At 42.2% G+C, this 12,558-nt stretch overlaps 1 protein-coding gene across 5 annotated transcripts in view; it reads left to right on the plus strand.

Annotated features, from left to right (window-relative positions):
• marchf8 (membrane-associated ring finger (C3HC4) 8) overlaps window positions 1-12,558 on the plus strand; it is a 91,761-nt gene that overhangs the window by 71,812 nt on the left and 7,391 nt on the right. For all 5 annotated transcript variants that reach the window (XM_080288201.1, XM_026190772.2, XM_080288203.1 and 2 more), the window contains 3 exons: window positions 2,758-2,837; window positions 3,229-4,158; window positions 10,514-10,694. In XM_080288201.1, the coding sequence (XP_080144327.1) occupies window positions 2,758-2,837; window positions 3,229-4,158; window positions 10,514-10,694 (1,191 nt within the window). The remainder of the gene's footprint in view (window positions 1-2,757; window positions 2,838-3,228; window positions 4,159-10,513; window positions 10,695-12,558) is intronic.

Genomic DNA, 12,558 nt, shown 5'->3' on the forward strand with positions numbered 1-12,558 from the left:
TCGATCTTCTCATCTGAACCACGGGCAAAAAAGATAATAAACTTATTTTCCAAAATGTCAAACACTTTCGGTAAAGTTCATTTTTGTCCTGGGAAATCAAAGTTTGACAAAACATTTCAAGTTTAACTGGTCTGAACTGCATATTGTGCGTCACAATAAAAAAAAACCTCACTCATGATCAAATTGATATGTTAATAATTGTTAAGCTTCAGATTAGACTACCCGTATTTTTTTGGTTACAAACTTTGACACCTCGGGTTAGGTTTGTACAGTTTTAAAGGTCAACAGTGAACTTTTGATTCTTGCCAGCTTCGTTAGGAGTTTCTCAATGGGAGCCAGTGATTCATTGCTCCTGTTAGATTTTAAAGGTTCTACTTGAAAAGGCCCCAATGGCTACGTCTGTGCAGGTTAAGGCTATCGAAGAAGGAAGGAGGCAGAGGTAATGACATGCGAGTAATAAGGTGTTTCAGGGATAAGAGAGAGTGCAACAAATACAAAAGTGAATAATTTATGCGTGGCGTGAGAGTGCGTGGAGGGCGGTGGTGCTTGAGGAGAGAGGTTAAATTAGTGGTTATTATAATAATATGAGTTTTTTTCAGCACTCACAATAAAATAAACAGGTGTTCATTAGGGTGAATGTGAAGTGAGGCTGGATTATATCTAATTAGCACATCAGAGTCAGAGAACCATAACTGAATGGATACGTTTAAGCGCGAATCTGCTTCCTTTCACAGTTTAGAGGTTTCAAAGTGCGACAACTGTCGGTGGTGCCGAAAACCAGTTTTCAGCAGTTATTGAAGTATCATTGCCTCCAGCGTTTTTTGTTATATGTTAAACGGAGGCAGTTATTTACTCATCAAAGCAGGTCCTCACAAGAGAGAGCTGTTAAGAAAGAGCAGCTGTTTAATAGGACTATGGAGTCATGCAGGGTTTTAACGGGAAGTTAATCATTATTACCTCAACTACGTTATTGTCTGAACGCTCAAAGACGCAGTGAGTTATCTATTTGCCGAGTTGCACAGAACGTAACTAATAAAGATCCCTATCTGCTTCATTGGTCAGCCCATATTCGTATTTCCCACGATGCTTCAGGTAAACTCGGCGTTTCTTGAGTTTCATTTGAGTAGCTTTCGGTTTTTGTAGTTTATTGTGGTACTGTCTGCTAAATAATAACGCTTTAATTGTTGTCTCTCATCCACTTCTGTCTTTTCATTTTACATTTATTGGCCAGACTGCTGCCAGAGCACCAAACGGTGACCTTGAACATGAGCTGTTTAAAATAAGAGTCAAATTAAACAAGAAACAGAGGAAATAAAAGATTTAAGTAAATTACATCCCTGAGTAAGCAGTGGAAGAACAGTGACGTGAAACAGGAGGACAGCGTGTTTAAGTGCTTTTGTGTGCAAGTGGGGAAAAAGAAGCGGTGCTGCTCATGCACAGACAGATAAACAGGATGAAAGGCCATGGCTGGAAATTGAATTTTCTATTGATTGGTGTCCGGCCGTGAGCTATAAACTTTCCTTTAGTTAGAAATTAAATCAATAGGTAATTAGTTTCTTGCTGAAATTACCAGGCCCTCCCCCCCATGTCTTTATGTTAGCAACCCAAACACTGTCTGATCTCATTTGTTATGTATCCGGTCTGAACCTGTCAATATGGGAGACTTTAGGGAATATTATCTGTATTTGAGGGAATATACTCAATCCTGTTCTGGTTGAAAGTAGGATGAAAATATCACATTTATGTTGAATGTGAAGCTTAAAAACAACAGAGGTGAAAAAGAGGGTTTCAAAGGCTTCAGTGTGGTCTGATACAACGAAATGATTGAGAGCAGTTCTACTTATTTAAAAGGAGCCACACAGTTTGTGTCTGTGTGAACTCATCTAAGTGAACGTTTTTGGAACACCCAAGTGACGCTACATAATAATAAAATATGATGTAGTAAATAATTTGTGATTCTAAATTGACCCTGGGTGTGAATTATGAATGATTTGTGAATTAGCCAAGCCGGCGACCTGTCCTTGGTGTGTCCTATGACTCCTGGGAAAGGCTTCAACTCGTCTCATACACCTGAATTGGTTAAGTGCACTAAAATAGTTGAATGATCTACCAGGATGATCATCTGATCAATTAGATTTATTATCCTGTGAGACATAAGAGAATATTTTGCAAGTAAAACCCAAGTTGTCATAAAAAAAAAATCTGAGGAAAAAGTAATCTTCATATGTTTGTAAAATAAATATTGGTGAAAGCCTTGATGATGCTGAAGGTGTTTTCATTCTAACAGCCTTGCACCTGCAGTGCACGTGTTTAAAAATTATTCTCTGTAGAAGCTGAGCATTAATCTGCAGCCTCACGTCCCCCAGCCGTGCCTCGCTCGCCGCCTCGTTCTTCTTAACTCTCGATCGGTCTCATCAGCACTTCTCTCTTCGCAGCCGCCTGTTGATATTATTTTTCTTTTTTTGCAGATTTCACCTTAGACTAGACAGATTAACTGGCAGCATTGTTTTTCCCCTCTCTATCATCTTGTGCATCAGTACACAACATGCTTTCTCTCTTTGTGTAAAGATCACACAAATGTGCTGATGGGCGCTGGCGCTGATAATTCCTCACCACGCGGAGCCACGGCCGCCACCACGGAAAATACAATCGCCTGTTGATTGATGCAGTATTTATTTAACTGTAGGGTTTCATGTTCACGTGCCTGTACTCTCTGTCCTAAACTGCCTTTTGTTCTGCGTGTGCTTTGTTTCTCAGGCTGGAAGCCCGACTTCAGTCAACGCTCCGTGCAGTTTCTCGAGGACGTCAGTTTCCCCGTCTAGCCAGGACATCTGCAGGTACCTTTCAGTCTGAATTCATGCCAAGAAATTATATTTGTCCAGGTTGATATGAACACCTGCGTGCAGTAAATGAACTTTATTTATCAGTCTATCAGTGATGAAGTTGCTTATCAGTGGGTGATGTTGGCTTAACTTTTACCCCTGAGTGGCACAATGTCACTGCTGGGAGCAGCCTTAGTTGCAAGCTGCTGCTAAATGGAGTTAACGGTAACATTAATCATCCGGTGTTTATATATCCTATTTTTCAAACTCCTTTATTTTTAAATGCATGATGTCTCTTCCATTTCTCTTTTTTGTCTTTCCCCCTACCTTTTCCTGTTGTCCTCTACCGCTGTTGTCTGTTGCGTGCTCCTTTTTCACACACAAACACGCACAATCACATCATCAGTCAGGATCAGGACACTCAGAAGCAGACAGCGGTGGTTCTTTTGAGTTCTAAGGGTAAAACTTGTCAGGGTTCAGGAGATGTTTCAGTGACCACCCTCTGCACAGACGTCCTACCTGCTTCCAAACACGCCAAACAGCGAGACTGGCTCTCTCTGCTGCGTCCGTCCTCCGTCAGCATCCGTTCCAACAACTCGCTCAGGTTTTCGGTGTCTCTGAATGACGTCGGCCAGCGTGTGGACAGTCTTTGCCGAGGTCTGCAGTTTATAGATCGCACGTGCTCTGAGGGAGAGTTGGAGCTGAAGCTCGAGCCCGCTCAGCCTCCTGACTTGGATCGAAGGGCTCACAAACTCAACTGCAAGCTGGCTGCAACGCCCACACAACAGATCCCAAATCCTGGCTTCTCAACGCGCGCCCAGCCCCACCTCGTTCCCTCCTTCACCAACAACTACAAGTACATGTTGGGCATAGCGCCCGCCAGTTGTCTCCCAACTGATCACGGTGTCCTCACCGCTCCTCATTCCAACACCCACCACCACCCCCATAACTCCCCAAGCTCCAATTTTCTTCGTCTCCTCCTTCCCTTCTCTCGATCCTCTACATCAGCCAGCCTGCAATGCTCAGACCTGGGCAGCTACGCCTCCCACCTCCACATCAAGTCCTCCAGTGCCCTGCTGGAAGGTAGCGAGTCAGGCTTGCCCTCTGAGGATTTAGTGGGAGATGACGATGTGTTTGAGGAAGACCAGCCTAGTCCTACTTCAAAAGAAACGGGTCAACCAGCATCTCCAAAATTGGTGAGAGTGGCTGCATCAGTTGGACTTCTAGCTCCAGTGTGCTATATGGAAGGAGACAGCGATCTGGACTGCTGTCCATCCCCTTTGTCAGAGAAAACGGGGCCACTGTCACCTTATTCTCTATCCGGGGACTGCTGCAGGTGGGTGACTGTCTGGACGGCGTAATCCACACCCACCCTTCCTGTGACGTAAAGCCCAGACCACCCCTGTACCGTGACGTGGCAGTGAATCCCAGAGCCCTGTGGAGTAGTGGAGAGCTTCTCATCCCATAGCCTGTATACCCAGAAAATATCTCGTTGTGGTATTTGTAGTCTAAATCCCTGCTCAGAGTCGAGCAGTTACTCAGAAGAACCTGACACGTAGATGCTTTAATTTCCACACACCACAACACTGTCCACCTCCTCCTCAGCTGTTCCAATTCAACCCTTTTGTGTGTGACACAAATGTGCCGTAAAGTAATTTCATACCATCTAATTTCACTTCACTGTTATCTCAATGTTCTGCTGTGTTTTTCATTGTGCTGCCAAGCTGTGTTTTTAAAATATTTTTTCATTTGTTAGATCGATGAGGCAGTAAAGTGTCGTATATAGGCTGCAAAAAAAAAAAAATCTGATTGATTTTGGCTCATAAGCCTGAGGCTTTGCAGTAGGAATAGAGGGCAATAGGACTATTATGGAATTGATAGAAGGGCAGAGGTTAGCATAGAAAATTTAATAGCACAGAGGAACAGAGTATATGTCTGAGAACTAGTGGAACAGAGAACAATAAATAGCCCGTGTCTGGGTCCACCATCAGTCTTTGTCACATGACCAATTGGATGCCGTCTTACTGCCAGAGCCAGTTCTTATTATAAAGACACATTGTGAGTAACTTTCTTACAGACCAGGTCATGGCTGCGAGGTCTCTGCAGATGAGTAGATCTTGCTGGTTGCCAAGAACGGGAATTTTGAGCCTTAACTCCTGCTGTCGATACGAAGCGTGGCAGCACTTCACTGGATTAATGAGATCTAAAGGATTTTGAATTATATATGACTCTGTTTGTTGTCACTTTGGCTCTGGTGTGTGCATCTACTGCTTTCCAGATTTACATGTCAGCTGTGGGCCGATGGAGAAACACCAGCTTAGAAGTGGCAAAGTGAAGGCCAGAGATCAAAAGGCAGATTATTGGCTTCAAATAGCCTGGATAGTCTGACTGCACACACACACACGCACACACGCGCACACACAAACACGTTATTCCAGTTCTCTGTCAGGTGGCTTAAAACGTGAGCTCAGCTCTAATGCTGACCTCACCTATGAAAAGTATGTGTGGGAGGTTGTTTGTTTCACAGGTGACTAGTTGGTTAATTATTATCAAACTCCTTTATTGTCAGCAGTTCAGAGAGTAGTGGCTGAAAGTCAGCTGTGTGAAGGGAGTTGCTTCACTTCCTCATTAGAAATGTCACCAAGCAGATAAGTGTTTCTCATCTAGACGCATTACAAAATGGCCGGATTTGCTTTGTCATAAAAAGCTTATTCCTTCAAAGAATTCAAACATTCCTATTGATTGCATTTGTATGTTTGCTGGCTCAGGGAACCAAGCTTGACAAGCATTTGACTTGAAAATTCACCTTTCTCACTTGAAAACTATTTTTATTCCAGATATAAATAAATAAATAAATAAATACATCTTGTGGTCTGGAGCCTGTCCTGTAGGGCAAGAGTTGGATGGACAGGTTGCATCTGTCTCAGCGCTAGTACAAGAGAAAGACATATCTATGGGCAATTTAGAATTACACTTTAACCAGGTAAGCACGTGTCTTTGGACTGTGGGAGGAAGTCGGAAGTTCCCAGAGAAAATCCACACAGACACGCGGACAACACGCAAACTCCACTTCGAAAGGTTCTGGCCAGATGTTGTCACATGTGTTCACAAAATTCTAATCAAAGAAAGATGTGTGGTTTTTCAAATTAATAATAACTTGCTTAAGCATGCAAGCACAACAGGAGGCTATCCTGTATAGTCGTAACCGCATGGTTCACCTTTACAGGTACACAAATTCATAAAAGCATTAACAAACTACTTTGAACCACATTGTGAACCCGTGTGCAATCATATGCATATTTTTTTCATTTGAATTTGTTTATTTGAAAGGGGCCGTGCATATTAATGAGCATATCAGTGTAAATATGCCAGATTTATCCAAAAGGCTGCTTTTCATCTGTAGTCGCTGGCAGGTCAGACAAAAAACAGTAAACAAGGAATTAAGCAGACCGTCAGACAATGTCAAACAATGTAGTCCAGACAACAAATACATCAAATTACAGCATAACATCTCATAGCAAAAAAACAGAACAAGTAAATATAAAAACTTACAACATTAAAGATGATTGATGTTATTTGTAAAATTAACGATCACTAATCTGATCCCCTTTTAGCCATCGTTTGAGATGAGTTTTAAATGTATTGCAGGTAAAGAGGTCATACATGTAGTAACTAGTTATCCGTCCCTTATTTAATCCAAACTTTTTTCCAGTATACTCACACTCTGCACCATAAATAAGCTTCATGTGTTGTTATTTTCTATGCTATGTTGTTTTCAGTGTTGTCTGTTGTTGCGTGCACTGAGAGCAAAGAAACAGCTGGAGCCCAATTCCTTGTATGTGTACGAGTACTTGGTCAATAAATCTGATTCTCATTCAGATACAGAAGTGCAAAAATATCTGTTTTTGGTAGCATAGTTTACAAAATAAGAGACATAAAGACACACACATCAGAACAGTAGGGAGTCACAGAGTGTGAGCACAAAATCTTGTCAACACATTTCTGTTTGTGTGCAGTTTTTGATCAGGCTTTAAATGAGGGGTGTGTACTCCAAATTCAGTCCTTCTCGGTCGCTGCGGCATTTGCTGCAGGTGCACTAAGCTCCCAGCGCTTGGTTGTTACTGCGATATCTGTGATGTGGGTGTACAACCTTTTCATTACCAAATTGTAGGATTTAATTTCACTTACAGCTTTGAAAGTGTGTCGGCAGAATTCAGCCGAGGGAGCACAGTGACCTTTTCAGATGGGCCTGAACCCCCCCCCCCCCCTTTTTTTTTTTCCTTAACCATGAACAACCTCCTAACTAAATCACAGCGATTGTACTCAAGTTTATATTTTCTCCAGTTTTTGTTTCTTTACTTTGATACATATGCATTACTGAATGCATATTTGTGGATTAGGCAAGAACATGCAATGATTTTCAAATAGTTGGCATCGATTTAAAAAAAAAATTATCAAAAGTTTTAGTTATTCCATAATCAACTAAATGTAGGATTTAATGACTCAGCTTTTAATTTGCAGGAAATTCAAATAACATTGAGCCGCAGTGGCTCTAATGTTCAAAAAAACAGCATTACAGGGTAGCTTTTAAGCTTTTAAATCTGACAGCATAAAACAGCTAGGGTCTGTCTAATTCCTTAACCTTCCTCCAACAGTTAAATGTCTCCTCAGCAAATTTAATATTCTCTTTGAAGGCAAGCGTGCTCATGCAAAGACAAACGAGTACCCGCTTAAATGATCAGAGACAAGAAAGGAGAAAGAAAAATAAAAGGAGACAGAGAGAGATTGCTTAGCTACTAAAGCCACTGAATTGATCAGCATGTCTCTGGCAGCGCTTAAACTGCGCAGACTGAAAAGAGTCTGAGAGGCAAATACTTCAGATGCTGCACATATCTTCCACAGGAAAATCTATTCAGCAGAAAAGCAAGAGAAGACAGATTAGTGGCGTCTTCTCATACACATACTTTTTTGGATGAGGGCAGAATGAGGAATAAATGGAGGGAGGGCAGTGTTTAAGCAACACATCGAGGGAGTGTGGAGTGCAAAAGACTGGCTTCATGCCACCAGAGAAAATTATAAGGAAGCAAAAAAAAAAAAAGAGGAACAGGAAGAAAGCGAACGCTTCGGCAGGCATTTGAGCTTGTTTCCTTCTCAGCTTCTGGGGCTTGTGATTTCCTGACTCTGTTTGCTTCTCACATTTTAATGTTGTCATACTCGTACGGCGCCTCTGCCATCTTAAAACTACCGTCAAACAGGGTGTGTTGTGGACGCAAGTGATGCAAATTTAATTTTAACGTCCTAAGAGTGCACGGAATGTGCCGCTGCTGACAAAAAGTTAATTTACCTGTGAATTTCCACGCCTGGGTTATTATGTTAATCTGTTGGAATATATGGATGCGCCTCGTGTTAAATGACGAAGGTGAATGTTGCGTGCTTTATTTGTGAGATTTCTTGCGTCCCGCCGAGGCGGTTCAGCCTGTTGTGGAATCAGGTGAAAGTTCCCTGAATGTCTCAGTGAAAGATTCCTCCGCCCTCATCCGCTCGTGTTGTTTACCGATCGCTGCATTTCCACCGCAACTCCATGCGGAGGTGTTGGGATTTTTCTGTGGTTATCTCCTCCCACATAAGAAGAATAATTTGTCAGATCTGTTTATTTCAGCAGGCAGAAATCGTTGATATAAGCACCAAATGATCTACTTCCTCTGGCTTTTCTTTTTTTAAATTGAAATAGAAATACAGTATGTGTGGGATGAGAATCTGCAGTTCATCATCTCGTTATGCATGCAAATGAACACAAACAAAGCAGTCTATCCATAATCAAAAACAACAACAACAAAAAACTTATTCTAGTGATGTCGATTGTGTCTCGCCTTTCCTTTAATCCCCCAGGCCTTATTCCACTTCTTCCACCTCCTCTGCTTAAGAACCTTTGGATATGACCTATTTTTATCCACCTTTGTTCACTTTGTCTTTTAATCTTGTAACACTGGCCAGTTCAGCAAAGTCTTGAAATAGACGTCATCTCGTGTGCTCCCTTTTCTAACATGTGTGAACGCATACGTGGGCGTGCATGTGTTCCTTCATGTTGTTATCCTTCCATGAACCAGGATAAAGACAATCCCATCTGAACACCCGGCTCTCTCCGCCTCCTCCACCTCGTCTTCGCCACGCTTTGTTTGCTTGCATCTTCCAGCCCATAAAGACATGCCATTGCTCCTCGCTACCCACTCAGGAGAAGAAAGCATCACAGAAGACGTTCCTGGATTATTGATCTTACTGCCTGTGAAATCTGTAGGGAACAAAATGTATTTGAAAAATAGATTAATAGAACATGTGCCCTGCTTTGTGTATTCTGTACCCATTTAAGGTATTATTTGCTTTTTAAGCTACAACACCTTTAACCCCTTTATCAGGCACCCTGGTAGTCTAGAGAAAGACATCAGTCCGGCTTTTAATCAATGTCATGTTGTGGTCTAACAAGCAGCCTGATTTTGGTGCTTATTAGTTATTCACTGAGGACTGTAATCTGAAAAACCACAACAAAGTCGATGTCCTGACATTGAAGTCTAAGATCATAATAATTTTCTACTTTCTCTAGTAAGGCATGGCGTGTGATGTAACCTCCTCTCACCACTAAAACTGACAGATCCTGACTATCGTGCAGGTGAAAGTGTCCACATAGTCTGGATTTGCTCAGACTGCCCATCAATCTGCCTTTCACTGAGTGGAAAGATTCGGACAAACATACTCCTCCATACATCCTCCATCCTATCAGACAGCATCTGATGTGTGTGATGTTGGAGTGGTGGACTCCTTCAAGTCAGTCTATTGGAAAAGTGATTGGTTCCTCTCACTGACAACAGACTGTCCAGCAGTCATTAGAGGCAACAGACGCCTAATCGAATGTTCCAGCTGTCGGTGTCTGTACTCGAGGCTTTCCAGGCATCTACGGGGACTGGACACAGCATCACAAACACCTGTTAAAGAGAATATAGCTGCTTCCTGTAGTATTTTTAACGAATATCGTGTTCATGTGGTTATTTTTTGGCCAACATTTGTTAGGTGTTAAAAGTGCAACAACTCCAAGGCACGTCAGCCTTCATCAGCGTTCGTAGCAGTGCATTGCAGCATTGCAGCGATACACAAACAGACGTATTTGTCATGGACTGTATTACAGTAATTAAAAAACTCACATATTTATAACATTTATTACCTCTTGTCTGACAATGAAACTCAGTGCTGTACAGCTACAGAGCGAAATGACATTAAAAGTGTTCAGTTTTGCACGGAAACACAAAAAACGCAGGAGATGAGTTTCTCAAAATGTTGTTTGGACTTGCAAATGAATCTATTTAGTTTGTCTTTACTGGGTTTACTCATGTGGGACATGAATTCTCTGCTGTGACAAGGGTGTTAATTTTGTTTTCTCTGTTTGTGAAATCATATTCTCACCTGTTTACCTAAAGCTGTTGTAGGTGTGGAAAAATCAGTTGCATATTGTGCTCTTGGCGATGCTACTCCAGCTTTGCTGACGTGCAGTCTTATATTACACAACTCCCAAGTTTTCTCAGTGTGTCGCCTTCGCCTGCCAACTTTTCCCGTTTTGATCTTTCCCCTCTCTCCCATCTTGCTCCTGTTACTAGCTGTCTAGCCTGTAGCTTAGTGTTGACTGTATTCTCTGCCTCCCGCAGGATTTGTCACTGCGAAGGGGATGACGAGAGCCCTCTGATCACACCATGCCACTGCACAGGGAGCTTGCGCTTTGTCCACCAGTCCTGTCTACAGCAGTGGATCAAGAGCTCTGACACTCGTTGCTGTGAGCTGTGTAAATACGAGTTCATCATGGAGACTAAACTCAAACCACTGCGCAAGGTAAGCTGGTTAGGTGTGTGCATATTTGGCTGTTAAGCAGTTCAGCCTCAGTTATTAAAGTCACAGTCTTGTCTCTGCGTCCTAACTTAGCTCACATCACTCCTTTGTTGTGAAGCGAAAAATACCAAAAAACTATCTCCAGTCTTGTCGTGCAGACACAAGAGCACAATAAGCCATTTTCATAAGCAAACCACTTGTCCGGGTGGTTGTGATCCCTTTCAGTGGTTTAGAGGCAGTCCACGTTCCTGAAAGGCTCTTATCAATCACTGTGGCCTGAAGATAGCAGGACACTCTAATTAAAATTCCTCCACCCTTCATTAGCTGCACAAAAGGCCTTAAACAAATGCTCTGCTGTTAATAGCTTCCGAATCCCATGGGTGAATATTGAAGTTGTTCATGTGTGAGTGCACAAGGAAATTTGAGATGAGAGGCGGATGTTGTTGTCAGTATGAAAGTTTTTATTAAAGAGTGCTTGATGTCATGTTGTTCGGCAACACCCGCGTCTTATTAAAGTGACCCTGCAATTATTCATCACTGAATTCATTATTATGGATTTGGATGTTTGGGAAAGCTACACAAAGCTATCTGACAGTACAGATATCATGTGATTTCTTTTTAGTGCTGGGCAGATTTCTGGCATTTATTTTAGTGCAGCCAATGATTGACCAGGTGCTCCACAGTTATCTGAGCTTCCTGGCAGGTAGCAGGGTATATCACCTGGATGCTGCATGCCATGCTCTTCTCTATCTCATTAACCCTGCCAGGAAGCATTGTGTAACACTGGATTTTGCTGACAGGAGCTGAATAAAAAAGGCCTTTATGGTACTTTCACATCTGGGAAAAACAGTAGGTGAAGACTGCAGCACAACCAAAATTTATTGCGATTGTGTGCAATGAACTTGTGGCTGTCGAAATGGCTGCTCTGAAGACGGGGACCAGGTCGGCAACCAGTTGCAATCAGTTGCCATCTTCGAAGTGATAAAACTCCAATAAGCATGGGATCAAGCTGCCTATTGCATGCAATCTATATGTATTAATACGGCAATTAACCAAATCTGCTGCTGTCTACATACACAGAAATTCAAACACGAAATTGCTTAGATCTGAAACAGAAATTCCTCCACAAACAGCGTCTCGATGTTATACAGGAGTATAGCCAGAATGCAACCAGTCGAGTCCGCTGCTAAGTGATCAGATTCAGGCGAGTTGCGCTCATCCATGCAGACCGACTCAGATTATAAATAATACAGCAGTGATTTGCAAACCTTCACCAGCCTGTGATTGCAGTCAGCCTGAGTCAGATCGTGATTGTTGGGAGACGAGTTGCCTTGTCAACAAAAGGTGTTACTTGATAAACCTCTGGGCAACCACTTGTTTCTAACCACAAGGAGGCTACCACCCTGATTTTAGTGTTTCAAACAAAAACTGTATATAAAAGATGGATGATGCCACCTTCACCTCCCTTAACTTTGCCATCAAGGCTGCCGTCCTGTTTTTTGTGGTTGTTTATTTGTTTTGTTTTGTTTTGTTTTGAATGGCCTTGCATAAGTAGCCATATTTAGATCAAAGGGTAGAGTGCTGTCATCTTATGCTAGCAAGCCTTTTTAGCAGGCTGCATTCATCAGTTGTGGAGGTGCAATACAGAGACGTATATATCTGCTAATTGGTGCTAACTAACAGACTAATCAAAGGAAATAGAATTTCACTAACCAAAGCTGGAACATGAACATTTCAGACAGACTGTCTGTAGAGATGAAAACAGTTTTTGTAGCAGAATGGAAACATGTTTTTATGACTGAAAATTGGCATTTCAGTGTAGGAGTTTTAGGGGATTGGCTCACTTTGGAGCCAGTTTCGACTGGCC

Source organism: Astatotilapia calliptera, chromosome 13 (assembly GCF_964374335.1).
Source record: "Astatotilapia calliptera chromosome 13, fAstCal68.1, whole genome shotgun sequence".
NCBI lineage: Eukaryota > Metazoa > Chordata > Actinopteri > Cichliformes > Cichlidae > Astatotilapia > Astatotilapia calliptera.